The sequence below is a fragment of the Canis aureus genome, chromosome 18, assembly GCF_053574225.1.
Source record: "Canis aureus isolate CA01 chromosome 18, VMU_Caureus_v.1.0, whole genome shotgun sequence".
NCBI lineage: Eukaryota > Metazoa > Chordata > Mammalia > Carnivora > Canidae > Canis > Canis aureus.
Window position 1 is genome coordinate 40,597,177 of NC_135628.1, and position 18,357 is coordinate 40,615,533.

The window sequence follows — 18,357 nt, forward strand, 5'->3', positions numbered from 1 at the left end:
TTGGAAAGCCTAGTAGCTTTGGATAGCTTAGCTGATGAATCAGTGAATCAAGCCCAGGCATTTAAGGAAACCTTTATGAATTTTAAGTCTCACTGAGCCAGTGGCCTTGTTTCAAGAGGTAGAATATCAGATAAAGTTTTCACAAAATGGAAAGCTGCTACTTGTTCATGTAAATCTAAGATGCTGCTGCTGGGCCAGGTTGGTGGTAGCTTTCTTATAGTTACCATTTCCATTTGACAAGCAAGGTTTGTTGGGCCCTTTTAACCTTATTGGTCTGTTGAGTTCAAGTTGACCCATCTCAAACTGAGAATATTAGACCACAGAGTCATAAAGCTTCCACTGGTCATTCAGTTTAAGTTCCATTAAGAACTTAGTAGAAAGTTAATAGCTGCCTTTCTTCTTCTTTTTTTGGTTGCTGCATCAGACATGCAGTTATGTTATGTTGGGAAATGGCCCAAGCAGTCTGGCAGCCATTATGTGTTTAGATAAGCTGTGATTTCTCCTTCTTTTTCTAGGATTCTATATTGTTTCTGCTGACCCACATGGGAGAAACAGGGAAAGTGTTTTCTTTCTCGTCCTACTATTACTGTCCTAACATGTGGCAATCCCTGAATGACAGATTCTCCACTGGCACTAATGCAACAAAGAAGGGCAGGTGTATATCATCACATCAATAACATTACACAACGAGCAGTGAAGCCATAACAGTATTATGTTGCATCTGCCCAAACGTTCCTTCCAAAAGGCCATTTTGCTTCCCTTCTCACTGTGAACCCTGCCCAAACCACATCAGTAGAATGTGGGCATCTTTCCTCACTACGTGACCAGGTGACATGGTGATTTGTGAGCCAGTATCCATACAACCATGAAGTTGAGTGCCTCCCCTCCCAAAGTTCCCCAGTGTACTTAAGGGGTTCTTATAGTATCTTGTCTCTCTGGAGGACAAAGGAGATCTCATCCTGACCCCTAGTCACCTTCCTCCTCATAGCAGCTGAGTTCAGAGTAGAGAGAGGAGGCCTCAAGGGGTGTAGAGGCAGAAGGCAGCCCTGTACCAGTAACAAAGTGCATTTATTTTCAGTTTTGAGAAATGCAGTGGTTACCTGTGTTTTAATCAAACTTCGAGTATCTACCACCTAAGGCACTATATATAAGGTGTTGTCATTACTGACACAACCAAGTTAGCTTTGGAGAGCCTTTGACCCAGCAGCCACTGGCTTGACTCCCACAACAGGAACTGATTAGAACTTAAACAGGAACTGATTAGAACATAAAGGATGGGGAAGTTTTCCAAGATGGTAAGGCTAACTGTAGCAATTTAGCTAGACTGATGTAGGACACTTTCTCATTCTCTAGCAGGGTACTTTCATTGGCACTGTAGGGGAGTTGGGACCCTACTACCCATCAATGGTTTCCCACAGGAGTTTGTCTATCTCAAAGGACTCTTGCTGACAGGGCCGATATTCCTTTGTAGCAGACAAGACACACCACAAAAAACTTTCTGAGGTTTTGCTGTCTGAATGACTACAGCTAGCATGATAAACTAGGAGAGGTTGAGTCAAAGACCATCCAACGGTTGCTATTTCTCTAAAACTAGCATTATATGCCTTGGAGATAACTAGCATTATCTCCACAGTAAACTCACTAAAGTTCCGCCAGGCTTCTGATTATGCCAATTACAAATTCCTTCCCTTCAAGGTAGGTGCCAGTGTGTTTCTCTATGACTGTGACAAGGTCAGAACATTCTTTTAACCCAGAATGGGTCTTTGTACTAGTTGATTTAATCTATCATATCTTTGTGTTGATTCCCTAAACTCCAATTTCCAAAGAGTGATGAGAAGAGGGCCAGGTGATACCTGCACAAGCAGGCCTGTCCAGAGGGGACCCAAGAGCTTAGGTAACCTGCATCTTTTATAGCAGGTAACATTACCACCTTCGCTGAGGGGAAGACTATCTCTATCTTCCAAGACTGTTCACTACACAAACATCTTGTAGCCCAGAACAAAGGGCAGCCAGTGCCTCAGAAATTTGAGAGCCTCATGGAGAACTGTTTCCTAATTATTTTTAATAGGGAAAAAGTCTAGCAATTCAGCTGATTTTTAAAGTCCCTGCAATATTTTTCAAATTACCTTTTCAAAGACTGTCCAAATAGTATTCCTTTCCACATATTTTGCCTGCAGGTAAACCGGTCTTTCTATTTCTTGAACACACCAATATTGACCCACATCTAGGTTACAGAAAACAAACAAATAAAAACAACAAAAAATTCTTGGAAAAAAAAATCAAAACCCCAAATCTAAATTCATACTTTTATTTTGTATGTCCTTAGTTGTGATGATGCTTTCACACTCTGGTTATTTGGCCTTTTGATGGGTTGCCCTGAAAATGCTTTAAATTCTTTACCATATATATTTATTGTTTCCAAAACAGAATAGCAAGCTTCTCGGAAGTATGAAGTACATTTTCCCATGACTCAATATTCCGAATTCAATTCCTCTTAACAAATGCTACCTACTCACTAGGACATAAATGCCACTGTCTTTAAGTCCCTGATAAATATATTCTATATGAGAAGGGAACTAAAGATCCTTATTTTTCCCACTGAGATCCAGAACTAAACAGTCAACAGACCAAAGTAGACCTCTGTAATTCAAATGTCACACTGCAATTTCAAACTGGCAGCCTTCCTTGAGTTTCGTTCTACTTGCCAATGAAACAATGAAGCACTTATTCTGATGCCAGGAGAACTGTGGGAAGAGACCAAGAGATTTGTATTTCCCTGAATGTTTAATCTGCAGAAGAGAATAACTATAGGGGACCAAAGTGGCACATGTTATTATTGTTTTAATAATTTTATAATTATACAATGAATTGAATCTTGGAAAATATGGTGTGTACATATACAAATTGACTCACATGATTGCAAAAATGCTAACAGGTCATCAGATAGAACCTGAAGTTACAGCTATAGAATTTATAGTAAACAAAAAGGTAAAACCAATATAAACATCACTGATGGTATTTCTATGGATTATCTATGAATTAATGATAAATATAAAGATAATAATAAATATATAATATAAATATAATGATAAATAAAATGATAAATTACAATTTCCTTTGAGGGAGAATAATTCTACTCCTTTCCTCGTGGCCATCTGATGGTTCACAGCAGTAATTCTTTCTTACAAAGTCTCTGCAATACCAGGACTCAAAGGTCAGTTTTCCTGGCATCTTTAAGCTGGATAACTCCAGCTCTGATCATGTCTCACTCCTTCCCCAAAACTCCCCAAATCCTAGGCCTCATACAATGCATATTCTGTCTTATTAGGTCTGCGGCTGGATGGAGAAATTTGTAACTTTAAAGAAGTACCATGAGATTGTCACATTGAGGCAAGTTTGAGACATAGAGTCTGAAAGCCATTTCATCAGTCTTGGAGAGCAAGACTAGGTAATTGCCAATTTTTTATCCATATAACTGCTAAATATAAGAACTGTACATGGAAGATTTTAATTTGTTCATTAAATATTGAGTTGACAGAAAGAGTATTTTTAAAACATATAGATACTATGCGAATAATGATATAACCAACTACCAATGAACAACCTAGTTCAAGAAAAGGAGAGTATTACGACATTTTAATAGTCCTCTGTGTATGCGCTCCTGATTTGATTTCAGGTGCTTCCCTTTAAAATAATCTTGCTGAATTTTATTATTTTTGGTTTTACTTTAGTTCTATCATATTTATGTAGAGCAAAACAATGTATCATTTATTTGTAATGGTTTTAAGACTCATATGAGTGGAATCATATTGCTTATATACTCCTGTGCCTTTTTTGTCTTATTTATTTTTAAAGATTTTATTTATTTATTAATGACAGAGAGAAAGAGAGAGAGAGAGAGAGAGAGAGAGAGAGAGAGGCAGAGACACAGGCAGAGGGAGAAGCAGGCTCCACGCAGGGAGCCGGACATGGGACTCGATCCCAGGTCTCCAGGACCACACCCCAGGCCGAAGGCAGCGCCAAACTGCTGGGCCACCAGGGCTGCCCAACTTTTTTTTTTGTTTTAAATGGGATGTTCCTGGGATTCCACCACTTGTTGTGGGTTGCTAAAACAACTGTATATTATTCCACTCTGAATGCACTACAATAAATTTACCCATTTTCTTGTTGATAGAGACATCAGTTGTGTCAATTTTTTTCATTTACAAGAAAAATATCACAACATGTCTTATAGCTCATGTATATAAGAGGTTTACTGTTTAGTAAAGAATATAACTGTTGAGATGACTTTACTAGATCATATCAAATTGTTTTTCAAAGTAGATGGACCAATTAATATATCCTAAGAGCAGAGAATAATAGATCCTTTTACTCTACATCCTCACCAAAATTTAAAATATCCAATTCAAATCAATTTGGTAAATATCAAATGGTATTTCATTTTAGTTTTTAATTTTCACATCCTGATTGCTAATATATTTGGGCATCTTTTCATATGTTCATCAGTCACGGAGGTTCCTCTTCTTTGACATGAGCATTAAAGCCAAAGGCCCTCTTTATATTCTTTTCATATTGGCTAATAGAAGTACTTTTTATATAATCCTCTTTAGGTTATTTCTTTTTCTTTTTTAAAAGATTTTATTTTATTTATTTTATTTACTCATGAGAGACAGAGAGGCAGAGACATAGGCAGAGGGAGAAGCAGGCTCCCTGTAGGGAGCCTGACACGGAACTCAATCCTGGACCCTGGGATCAGGACCTAAGCCAAAGGAACAGACACTCAACCACTGAGCCACCCAGGCATCCCAGTTATTTCTTTTTCAAATATTTTCTTCCAGCTTCTGGTTTGCCTTTTTGCTTTCATAAAGGTATTCTTCAGATGAACAGACGTTCTTAATTTTTAATGTAGTCAATTTTCTCAATACTATCCTTTATGGTTTTGCTTTCTTAGGTGTTTCATGTAGCAAAACCATTTCTTATACTGAGGTCATAAAGATATTTTTCTATGGTGTCTTCTAAATTTTAGAGTTCTTCTTTTTTGCATCTGAGTGCACTTGGAATGAGCTTTTGGGTACAGACTGAGATGGGGGTTGCAATTTCACCATGTTTCTTTCACTGAAAAGCCTAACATTTCTCAACTCACCTAGAATGTTATTGGTGTCACTAATCCAATTTTCATTTATATGAGGGGCTGCTTCTTGGCTTCCTGACCAACTTGTTCCTTCTTTGCTTCAGAGACTAAATTTCTACAGTTTAATAATAAATATCTCTCTTTTAAAGCATGTGAAATGTCATAGTTATTTCTGGTGCATTGTTATTTCCTATGGATTTTAGTGATAGCTTACTGAATTCTATTTCTGAATTCTTTAGAATTATTTTTACTGAAATTGCATTGGATATATAAATCAACTTAGAGAGAACTGACTCAATTAAACTACGGAGTCTTCTAACCCATGAACAAAGTTTCTTTTCCCTTTCATATAAGTCTTCTTCAATAATTTCAATAAAATTTTTTCCCATAAGGGTCTTGTCTATGTTTTGTTAGGCAAAATTTTGCCTTCTACCAAAGTAATTAAAATTTATAAATTATATTTTCTCTCTGTAGACACACTGAAATAGATGCTATTTTTACATTAATTATGTGTCTAGTAAAGTTGCCAAAATCTTATAATATTTCTAATAATTAATGTATAGATATATTTGAGGTTTGATGATATTGCCTGCAATAATTTTTATTTCTTCCTTTCCAATTTATTTATTTTACTTCTTGCCTTCCAGCATGTCAAAAACAAGTAGTGACTGATTTTCAAATATTAAACCATACTTGAATTATAGGCTAAGCTCAACTTGGCTATAAAATCTCTTTTACATGTCTTGGATATGATTTGTTAATATTTTGTATAGGGCTTTTTTTGTTTGTTTGTTTTGCATTGTTTTTATGAATAGGATGGGCCTATAAGTCTTCTATGGCATCAATATTTGGTTTTGGTACCAAGGTTATACCTCATCACCCCATACATCTCACATTCTCAAGGTTTTACTGCATTCCTGGTATTAGAGCTGTACCACTTTCATTTTTGTCTTCTGGAAAAAGTTACATACGACTGGAAATATTTGTTCCATTTTGGTATAACTGACAAAATAATGGGACCTTATCTTTCTTTCCTTTTTCTTTTTTTCTCCTGTCCCTTCTCACTTCCTCCCTGAACCTTCCTTCTGCTTTTTGTTACTCATAGTGATTTAGTTCCCTAGCTTACTTTGCAATTGTAAGCTCATTTTTCTTGAAACTTTAACTTTTACGCTTTGATTGCAGGTGAATGGCTTTGAGCACCTGAGTGGCCTAGTTAAGTGTCCGACTCTTGGTTTTAACTCAGGTTGTGATCTCAGAATCCTGAGATTGAGCTCTGCGTTAGGCTCAGTGTGGAGTCTGCTTGAGTTTCTCTCTCCCTCTTTCTGCCCCTTCCATTGCACTCTTTCTCTCTCTCTCTAAAATAAATAAATCTCAAAAAAAAAGATAAATGACATAAGAAAGGACATGCTTTTTTCTCTTGAAGTGTACCATAAATTCAGGCTGCTGTGATTACAATGTCTCAGAAAAAAATTTTTCTTCCCTTCCACTCGGCAACAAGGTCTGACAGTGGCAATTTCTCATGTGGTCTTTGGAGTGGAAGATTTATTTTCATCTTACAGAGTAGTATAGCCCATGAGACTTCAGCTTTATGATGGAGTTCTCCAATTAGACATCCCACTTTGTCTGGGCCTTGGGCTTTGCCTACTGTAACTCAAAGCAATACCAATTATAGTTTCATCATAATATACAGAACACTTAAATGTAAATTTAAATGTTGGATAAATGTAACATTATGAAAGTGAAAGAAGTCAGACATTAAAAAGTATGTACTCTATGGTTCTGTTCAAAGGACATTCTAGAATTGACAAAATTAATCTATAGTGTCAGAAAACAGATTAACTGGGGATGCCTGGGTGGCTCAGCTGTTGAGCACCTGCCTTTCACTGCCCAGGGCATGATTCTGGAGTCCCAGGATCGGGTCCCATATCGGGCTCCCTGCATGGAACCTGCTTCTCTCTCTGCCTGTGTCTCTGCCTCTCTCTCTCTCTGTGTGACTCTCATGAATAAATAAATAAAATCTTAAAAAAAAAGAAAATAGATTAAATGGTTTGGTTTGGGCTGGGAGTGACTGCAAAGTTCTGTAAGGAAACTATCTGAGGCAATGAAAATGTTCAGTACCTTGACTGTGGTGGTGGTTACTCATGAAACTGTCTACCCAAATTAATACATTTAAATTTGGTGCATTTTATTGTATGTAAGTTATCCTTCATTAATGTTAACTTTAATATCTGAATAATGGATATATAATGATAAAGAAATCAAGTTATCTACTCAAGATCTACACATTTTATTCTATGTCAATTTTATGTCAATAAGTATTTCTGTAAAGCCCCTTTTAGAACTGGAATTCCAGAAATCCATTAAGAATTTTTACCACTACCCTTATTAGTATCAATATCAGTTTAAATGGAATCCTTATCAGACCTCTAAGCCTCCATAATAAGGCTGCTTTAGAACATTGGGGTCTTTGGTCAGGTCACCATTTAGTTCTTATTGCTGATGAAAATGTACTTCTATGGCTGACAGCTATAGGGCAGAAGATGGCTATCTATACAATATTGATCTTGACATCACTTAGGCCACTTCAACTATTCTGTTTCTATGGCACTTTTATTCAGTTATGACTAAAAAAGAAGTCATGTCAATATGAGTCACCAACTTCCTATTTCTAAGATCCAAAGGTTTTCAAAGAATGAAATATATATATTCACTTTTTTCTGGTTTTACATTCAGACAATTTTGGTGCAGTGTGATAGAGATTGGGTCTTCTTGCAAATTCATGTTCTCTCAAAACAATTAAGATGTGGAAGCAAAAGCCCATGGAAAGGTGCTCAATCCCAAAGTGCCAAAGGACAAGTACAGATTATTTCTCAGTCCCTACCTTCAATCTCTTGTCTTGCCATGCCTTTTACCCATGACTCTGTGCCACTCTTCTCTCACTATCTTAGATTATGTTTCTAACTAAATTTTATTCTCATTTAACTCTACTTTCCAATTCTCATCTTAGCATCCTTTGAGTGATTCAATTCAGTTCAATTTCTTGGCTTCCTCTCATCTGCCCAGTACTGTGCTCATGACAGTGTGTATTAAAAAATCAACCAGTTATTAAAACCTGTCATTGAAAAGATTACAGACTAGTGGGGGATATTTTGGGTAAATGATGATATAGAGAGATACACGTAGTACTATTATTGACTTCTATAGAAAAGAGTCCCTAGCTCAGCTGAGAAAGTTCAAGAAGGCTTTGTAGAGAAAACACACGAAACCTAAACTGAGCCCTGAAAGTGAACAGGATTCAAGGGCATAGAGGGCAACCAAGAATGGGTTCAGGGAACAGTACTCCAAGAAGAAAAGACCAAAGGAGCAGAGGCATGGGGAAGCCGAAGGATCGATCCCGGTAGCCCACTGGAAAGTAAAGCTGGTAAGGTCCATCTTCACTGAGCTGTCTTGCTTTTTATAACTTTTTGCTAAAAAATTATATTCAACTTGTAAATGTTCTCAAAGTTGGAAAAATCCTGACATTTGTGTTTACTTCTGTGACTTCTCTCAAGTCAAACTCTGTGATGCATTATTGTAATATAGAACTGTTCTAGCGTGATTTCTAAGACATACAAAGCTATACTCTCAAAGGAATTTAATGACATAGGAGAATTTGGTAGAGTTTATTTAGTATTTTATACCTTACTCATGAATAAATGCCATCACAATGTGGTGGTTGGAAAGAAAATAACATGAAAACACTGAAATCACTTGCATTATGATAAACAATATACAGAAAATGAGTTAAAAAAAGATGACATTATTTAGGGCAAAGGTTTCTTTTCTAACCTCTATCTTCCCTTGACACTATCCATCTTCCTGTCTGTGCTCAATATCATAAATAATAATGTTTTTATATACAAATAATATTTCTAAGGAGGGTCCTTCAAGAATACTTCTAAGGAGGATGTCTACCACCAGAGGATAGTGTGTGTGCTTGTGTGTGTATACATAAACAATGCTTAGGCTAGATCAAGCATGATAAACAGTCTTCAACTAAAGGTTTTCCAAACATCTTATGATTCTGGGTTTCAATGACAATGACCAGTACTGTAGATTTTGGGATCACAAACTAAAGGATGTAATTAAATTCAATAATGCTAACAATCCAGTCAAATTGGAGTCTATAAACAAGTTGTTTCAAAGGTTTTATATTTCTCTTATTCTTCGGGCTCCTCTCATCACCGTAATCCAATTTCCATTTTAAATATACTTCCATTTTTAAGCTCTTCTCTTACTGGCAGCTAAAGATAGTGACAAGTATTTTATTATCTGAAGTGTAATAGTTTTTAGACATTTTGCTATGTCTACCACATAAGTCACGTAAATAAGTAGTATGATAATTTAAAGATACCTGTATTTATTTTGAAAAATGAAGAACTTTGTATCAAAAGATTCTTTTCTAAAAAAAAAAGTACTGGGTTTAAAAACAATGTGTATGCTATATGGTATATACATCATACAGCCTTGTTGTTGGGTATCTTTTCCTTCCCCTTTAAAATGAATCACAAAATATTTAAAGTGTTAAGGGTTAACAATATCCATGGTTAAACATTAGAAGAGTGAGTACAACTTACAGAACCTGCAACTATAGACTATGTGCTATATTTCAGAATGAAATACTATTTTCAAGTGATGATTTTCCAACTATTATTCAACACACAATACATACAGCTCTAGAGTTCTTCCGAGCGCAAAGCTAGTTAATGAGACACACAGAGTATTTAATTTCACACATGAAGCAGAAAGGTGCAGATAAGCATTAATTTCCACCAAAAAAACAAACCTTAAGGAAATAGTTGTTATTGTTATTGCTGTTGCCAGACACTCCTTGCAATTCAGCCACAGTGCTCTAAAATGGTTGACAACAAAAATTAAAGATGGCTTTTCCCCATTAAAGAGAGCAGCCTAATGATAAACGGTAGAAAAAACACTGAAGTTCTGGTGCCTGCTATAACACACACGTTTGAGAACTAAGAGAATGCCTCCCACTCTCGAGTTTCTCAACATTATGAACAGTATAAAGTCAATTTACATTATTAAATGGCCATCCATAATAATTGCAATCTCTTGTTCATACAACACAAGCTGTTTCCAACCAGGAACAGCAAACACCATGAGTCAAATTTAATGTGATCCCTTTAATGCTTTTTGCCTAAAAATTATATTCTCATAAACCATTTAACACTTATGCAAACCACAGCTCCATTATATTTCTGACTCTAATTATTACATGTTAACACAAGCAATAAGAATGCATCTCCATGTAGGTAGCTGCTCTAAATTGTATTCAATACTTTAAAAGATTCTAAAAACTAATGTTCTCATGATATAGTTATAATTATATTAATTTCCAGTAATGAAAAAAATTACAAAAGTGAGATTAAATTATGTTTTAAGAGAAGGGGCCTCAGTTTCTAGAGTGATGATTAACCTTGCTAGAAACTAGTGCCTGAAGAGACTTTGAAATACCATATAATCTAGGACTTTAAAATGTAATAATTATCATATTTTAAAAGCATATTTAAAGAAGCAAGCCAAAATAATCCTATAATTTCAAAGTGCATGTAAAACAGTTTATTTTAGTGTGAAGGATTGTATGCATTTTCTAATTCAAAAAGTGGTACAGTACCATTTCATACTTCACTTCTAGTCTGAGCCCACTGTATTTCACATTGCATAATGATCTTTGATAGAAACATATGCTCAGAATTTACACACATGACCCATGCTACACAAAGCATATACCAAAATTATAACATCTCACCACTAAAAGGTCAAACATTGATAGTTGTGGAGTATGACAGATTAAATTTGTTATTGAAAATTAAAATCTAGTTGAAAAATTTACCATACCCCCAGAATTTCGTGAGATAGTGCTGACTGTGTGAGGGGCTTATTGAAATCCTCCATCGTTACCTTCCAGATTGTTTCAAAAAAGAAAGAAAGAAAAAAAAAAAAGAAATGAACAATAATTCTGTTATCCAGAAACGCAATTTCTAATTACAGATATATTCAGATCTACATTTTAAATGTTTCAATTGCTCAGATTTAATTTTTCTCTTCGTACAGGATTCTCCCCCTCATCTTTAGCCTTTGGGCAGAGCCCTTTTAACTTTTTTTAAATCACAATGTGTAACAGAGAGTAAACAGAAACAGGAATGTAAATTAAAATTAATTTGGCTGTTTGCTTATTGTAAACTCCTCTAATTTAAATATTTGAGGGGAAAAAAACAAAATGTAGACATTTGGGGGTTAAAGTTTGGGGGTTATCTATATATTTTAAATTCTATTGGAGTACAACTTACAGTTTCCTAAAGCATTAAAACAGGTATATGTAAGTATATACAATACATGATAAGGTCTTCTTAATCCTAAATATGGTTTTGATAGAGAACTACTGTACTTTTACAATTTCAGGATATATTTCTCACGTTGCAATATTTTCCCCAAAGGCAATTCAAGCAAGCAACTCCCCTCTGTCAATGTGACAAGTTCCAAGTTAGAATCAACCTTGGATGATTTGACCAAAACCAGAAGCTATCTATCCTTCAGTAGACAATACTGATCTAAGCGCTGGCTCTGGAAATTAGTTGGATGAACTCAGTTGTTCTGCATTTAATTAGAGGTTTTCCTAGCTGGCCCAGGGAATGTCACAGGGGATACTGTGAAATAGAAATGATTCTAACCTTGAAATTACAAAATGATTCCATAAATGATAAGAAAACTGAGAAGCCAAATGATTGATTACACAATTCAGGATTAATAAAGATACATAAATCAACACATTGTTCAACTACATATAAAATAACTCAGTTATTCAAGGTCATTTACCCATTGGATAACCAATGGTTACTGGTTCTTCTCATCCTCCATTATGTGTCTTGGAGATTTTACTTTTCATTAACAGAGAGAAATAGAGTAAATAAAAAATAGGACATACCACTCAAACTGATTTAACAATTATTTGGTAGCATAGTAAAAAAACGAATTTATATCAAGTAAGTAAAGTGTTTATATAAGAGTGAATTTTCATTATTTGTACAGCTTTCATCTCTCCTATGCACAGAATATTAACAGTTGGTTTTAGCTGAGCATGTTTTGCCAACACACAAGAAAGGGAGAGAAATACAAGTCAGAGAGGAGCATGAAAGAGAAAAAAGAAAAAGGCTCCTTGACCTTTCCAGTAAAGTGAATGTTACTTGGAATAACATAGTAGCAAGCATCTGATTTCTATTTCTAAAAAAGTTTAACCTAAAGTTTAATTAAAAAAAATCATATACTCAATTATTTTTCCCTTTAAGCCCTATCTTCATAGGATACTTATGAATTATTTGCCTAGAATAAAATAATTCTCTGAGTATTTAATTCCCCTATTATTAGAAATACAGAATAAAGAATCATAGAACCTAAGTATTACAAGAAAGTCCATCACCCAAAACAGGAATCATCTTTCCGACATCTCTTGTCACCCAGTTATTCTGTGTGTGCCTGAACAAAGACAGACCTATTAGTCCACTCCATTCAAGAACAGCAATGTGTTGTAAAGAGTCCCAACTTTGGAGACACGAAGACCTTTTTCCCATTATAAATCTGCCAACTACTAGCTATATGACTAGAAAAAGCCTCGTTTGCTTCATTTCTAGAAAAAAAAAATCTCTTCTGTGTGCTGTAAAGATTACATGAAATCATGTAGGGAAATTCACCTTGCAAAGTGCCAGGCACTGAATATTTATTTACCTTTCTAGTCCTAAAAATATCTGCTCAGGTGACAATCAACTCTGCTTTCCTTATAAAAACTAGGCAAACAAAAAAATTCATATGATATACTCCTAGGTATGAAAGTTGAATAACAGAAACTCATTTTTCATTTAATTAAATTACTAAATTAGAGAAAATCTTACATCAAACAAACAAACAAAAAGCTTTAGAGGCTTGAGTTGAAAACTTTTGGGACTGAATGTGACCAATTCCTCAAAATAACTGGAAGAAGTGGAAGAAGTATGTAGTATGTAGCAGGTGATCTAAAATTTTCACTTGGAGAGCTTTAAGAACTATCTTATTTTCCCTCTTTCCTGGCTAGACTTGATGTTCTGTTTCACACACTCACAGCATATTAAAAGCTAGTGAGAATTCAGAAATTTAGTCCAGTCTCTTAAAGCCAAAGAGACTGAGGCCCACAGACTGTCAAGTTTGGCTTCCTCGCTTTCCACCACTTGATGTCACCCGAACTCCCCTGAATCTCACATCCAAATTCTTTCTAGCAGAGCAAGCAGGTAAAAACCAAACCTGCAGAGAGCGATTCTAATATCCTAAAAATAGGCATGCAGCCAAAGCAAATCAGTGTCTGATAAAACACAAAACACTAGCACAGAGAACTGAAGACTAAGACGAAAATGTAAATACTTGAGGAAATTGTTTTTGATTTCTAAATCCAAGGTAACATTTTCATACCTTATGTCTCAGTATAATAAAAAAAAATACTAGTTATTTCAAATGGTTTCTGCAAGTAAAAAATTAAATCAACTAAACAGAATTCTAAGAGACTAATTCATTCACCTGACGACTCTGTAGTATTTATTCTCTGATCAAAAGTTAGTTGATGCACTATTTTTAGTTGTCTAATAAATAGAGAATAAACTACATTAAACTACAAACACATAAAAAATTAACATGTTTGGGTTAAAACATTCCAGACTAAAAATACATGAAAATATTTCAATGTCTGTTTATTAATCTTCACTATGTCCTGGCTAGAAACCAAAAACAAACAAACAAAAAAACCCAGAAAGCTCTGGAAAAAAAAAATATTTAGATGAGTAGAGACTGACCATATGAAGTTGTACTGTCCTTATATCAGCTGGTATAAATAATGTATGTTTTACCTGAACATTTACTATGTTTATGGAGTATGAAATATCTGATTAAATTATTGATAGATATTTTGACATGCCAATATGAAACACATACATGTTTAAACATGTTTATAATAAAGCATGTTGTCCCATTATATCAACGTACATTTGGCATTTACATTAGAAATAGACCAGCATCTGTATTACATTACAATACACAAGGATTCTGGAGAGCCATTTTCACTTGGGGGTTAGCTTCTACTCATTTACTTGATCTTCTACAGAGAGCAGGATACAAAATTATTCCAATATGTATCTACTCTATGGAATATGTGCTGGTGGAAAGCTTTGTTCTGCATTTTGTTAGCACAAATCACAGTGAGCAGATCCAAAGAACTTTCTCTTCCTGGAAAAAAGAAACCTGAAAACACCCAGCAATTTTTAGTACTTTTCTATGTGTGTTTGTGTATGTATGAGTGTGTTTTTTCAATCAGAATGTTTACTAATTTTTTTCAAAAAGCATTTACTATAGAAAATTGAGGGAGAAATTGAAAAAAATATAAAACAGAGAGAAAATCACCAAGTTCCAACAAAAAAGACACCTATTATTTGCATTTTGGTGTTTTTACTCTTTTTTGTTTCTGTGAATTTAATACTGTGGTAAAACATGACTTATTTGATCCCAAAGTCTTCACACTTGTCAAGAGGATACCATTCCTTGATTCATAAGTTAATAACAGATGTAAGTAATATTTCTTTTGTGAGGTTGAATGTAGACACATTCTTCTTGAGAAACTGCAAAGAACCTATCATACTTTTACACGGTGAAGAGTTTTTTGTAAAGTAGGAACGTCATGGGAAGAAAGGTAGGAAGGACTGTTGCAAGCATGACTTACCTCGTCATCGTCGGCGTCATACTGTGCATAGTGCTGCTCCAGCAGCTCTCTCTGGCGCCTTTCTTGTTCCAGTGTTTGGCTTATCAACTGGGCAACCTCACTCACTTGTCCTGGTTTTTCTCGCCCAATAACAAATCTGTAAGAAGGTGAAAGGAGACTAATATAGTTGGACTCTCCAGCAAAAAGGAGTACTAAGAAAAGTAACTAAGCTTGATAGTTCATCATGGTCCATCAAACCTCAAGAAAATAGTATCACATCTATACTCTAAATGTTATGCCTGGATGGAAGGGGAGGTTAGCTGAGCAGCTAAACGGTTATTTTAGACATACTCTCAAGGAAAAGAAAATGAAAAAGTGAAGGATGATTTAAAAAAAATGGGGCACCTGGATGGCTCATTCGGTTAAGTATCTGGGCTCTTGATTTCAGCTCAGGTCATGACCTCAGGGACCTGAGATCAGCCCTGCTTCTGGTGAGTATAGGGCATGGAGCCTGCTTAAAGCCTCTCTCTCCCTGTACTTTTGCCACCCACATAGCCCTCAACCCCCCACTTGTACACCGCTCTCTCTCTCAAAAAAAAGTATTACTTTGGGAGAAAACAGAAAAGAGGTAATCCATTCTACAGTACTTCACACATTTTTGATGCTCTACAAAGTGGAAGCAAACTCCTAATTTCCTGTACAATTGAACTTGAGAATCATTTCCCTAATATTGTCCTTACAATGCAAACACTGCTTCAAAACTATTCTGGGGAATAGCATGCCTTAGGTGGGTAAATAAATAGAGGCATTAACTTCTGCTAAGTTACTATAACTTTGGAGAAAAGAGAAACAAATATAGGTCTTGTTTTTGTTTTTAAAAAGAAAAACTAAAATAAGGAGAGGTCATGAATTTGATTTCACTTTTGGAGAAAAAGATGGTATGAGGAGAGACGTGGTTTCAAAAAATAAGAGACAAAAAGAAATATCTTATTATTAATTACTGTTTAAAAAAGTATAAAGTAAATACATGGGAAGTCATTCATTTATGGCAAGCTGCAGTCACTTAATGATACATCCTCATCAATACTATGTGTCTTGCTCAACAAATTAATATTCACTTCTTAACATATTTTCACACTAATACGTGGTTTTCTATAAAAATATGAGTGGCAAAAATTATTTAGTTTTTATGTATCATTTAATTTTGTTATTTTGAATGTCACTCTTCGTTTAATCTTGTTTCTATACTTAACTGATGTTTTTTCTCTGATTATAATGTATTGCTGTATTAGATTATAAGTTTAAATGAAATATACCACCATTCTCTGTACAAAATCACTGAAAGTCAAAAATTTTATACTTACGTGCTAGTAATTAATTGTCTCTGTAGCAATATTTTTATGTAGTTCCAAACAGGACTTTGTACTTATGCTTGGGTGTTCATTTATCATTTATTTTCCTCTGGGAATCAAGTATAAGTAGGATTTGCAAATTCTGTAATTTTCATCCTTATTCAGGGATAATTTACACATAATAAAGTATATCTATTTTAATTGCACAGTTTGATAAGTTTCACAAAGGTAACCTGTAATCACTTCAATAAAGATACAGAACATTTTCATCAACCTAAAATACACAATCTCCCTTTCTAGAAAAATCACCTTCACCCTAGGCCCATATTATATTTGTTTTCTCTAGAGTTTCATATAAATGTAATCATAGAGTGTCTGACGTTTTTGGCTCACTATAATGTTTTGGAGACTTATCCATGCTGATGCAAGTATTAGTAATTCATTTATTTTTATTACTGAATAGTATTTCATTGTATTGGATGTGCTACATTTGGTCTATCTATTCTTCTACTGGTGGGTATTTGAGTTTGATTTTGGATTTTATGATCAAAGTTACTATAAACATTTTTGTGCAAGGCTTTGTGGGAGCATACATTTTAGTTTCCTGTAGACAAATAACTAATGGAATTGATAATGTGTGGCAATGTATGTTCAACTTTTAAAGAAACTGCCAAATTATTTTTCAGAGGGGTGGTACCATTTTGTATTACTACTAGCAATGCAGGAAAATAACAGTTGCTTTACATTTTAACCAATACTTGGTACTGTCTTTTAAAATTTTAACCATTCTATTGAATGGTACCTTATAATGGTTTTAATTTCCAATGTTTTGATGAACAATGATGTTAAGTATCTTTACAAGCACTTATTGAGCATTCACAAATATTTTTCAGTGAAATACCTTTTCAAATCTTTCACCAATTAAAAAACTGGATTGTCTGACTTTTTATTATTGTCCTAGAATAGTTATTTATATGTTCTGGATGCATATCTTTATGTATACTGTATATAATAAATACACATAGATACATATATTCAAATAGTGTGTGTGTATCTCTGATTTATTATCCTTTCCCAGTCTGTGGTTTACCTCTCAATTTTCTTAATTGTGTCTTGCAAGGAAGTCCAACTTACCACTTTTTAAAAGCTTTATACCTTTTCTTTCCTATCTAAGAAATCTTTGCCTCACTTAAGATTGCTAAGATTTCTCCTATTTTTCTTCTTGAAGTGTTAATGTTTTGATTTATATTAGGTCTATAATATCTTTCAAATTAATTTTCATGCACAATGTTTGGTAAGGGTGGAGTTTCATTATTTTCCACATGTATAGCCAGTTGTTTCCACCCCATTTATTTAAAAGACTATTCATTACTGCCACTGAATTACCTCAGCACACTTGTTGAAAATCAGTTGATACTATGTACTTCTGGGCTGATTTTTGGACTTTTCCAATCTCTTCCATTTATATATCTATCCTCATACCACACTGGCTTGATTACCATATAATCACTTTTGAAACTAGGTGGTGTGAAGTTTTCCACTCTGTATATCTTTTCCAAAACTATTTTAACTATTCAAAGTTATCTATTTTTTCATATAAATTTTATAATCAGGTCATCAATTTCTTTTTTTTTTTATCAATTTCTTTTAAAATCCCACTGATGTTTGATTTGGGATTGCTTTGAATCTATAGATCCATTTGTGGAAAACTGACATCATAATATTGAGGTGATCCACGAACATGGTGCATCTCTGCATTTATTTAGATTCTACTTTCTTTCAGTAATACACTACAATGTTCAGTGCAAAGTTTTAGCTACACTTTGTTAAGTTTATATCTATTTCATGTTTTTTCAAGTTATTGTAAGTGGTACTGATTTTTAAATTTTTTTAATGGTTTGTTGCTAGAATATAGAAATATAATTGATTTTTGAATACTGGCCTTGTATTTTTGACCTTGCTAAATTCATTTATTAATCATAGTAGGCTTTATAGATTCCTTAGAATTTTTCTATATGTAAGATCATATTGACTATGAAGACATTTTTATTTCTTCTTTTCCTACCTGTTTGTCTATTTCACTTGGAGACATTTGGTTTCTATGA

General features: G+C 34.4%; 1 protein-coding gene across 18 annotated transcripts in view; it reads right to left on the minus strand.

Annotated features, from left to right (window-relative positions):
* The window catches only part of PPP1R9A (protein phosphatase 1 regulatory subunit 9A), a 312,302-nt gene that overhangs the window by 85,972 nt on the left and 207,973 nt on the right, over positions 1–18,357 (minus strand). For 9 of the 18 annotated variants that reach the window (XM_077856856.1, XM_077856855.1, XM_077856862.1 and 6 more), the window contains 3 exons: positions 14,922–15,057; positions 11,027–11,089; positions 9,957–10,022 (listed from right to left, as the gene is read on the minus strand). In XM_077856856.1, coding sequence (XP_077712982.1) covers positions 9,957–10,022; positions 11,027–11,089; positions 14,922–15,057 — 265 coding nt within the window. The remainder of the gene's footprint in view (positions 1–9,956; positions 10,023–11,026; positions 11,090–14,921; positions 15,058–18,357) is intronic. The other 9 variants (XM_077856871.1, XM_077856870.1, XM_077856867.1 and 6 more) reach the window with 3 other exon arrangements.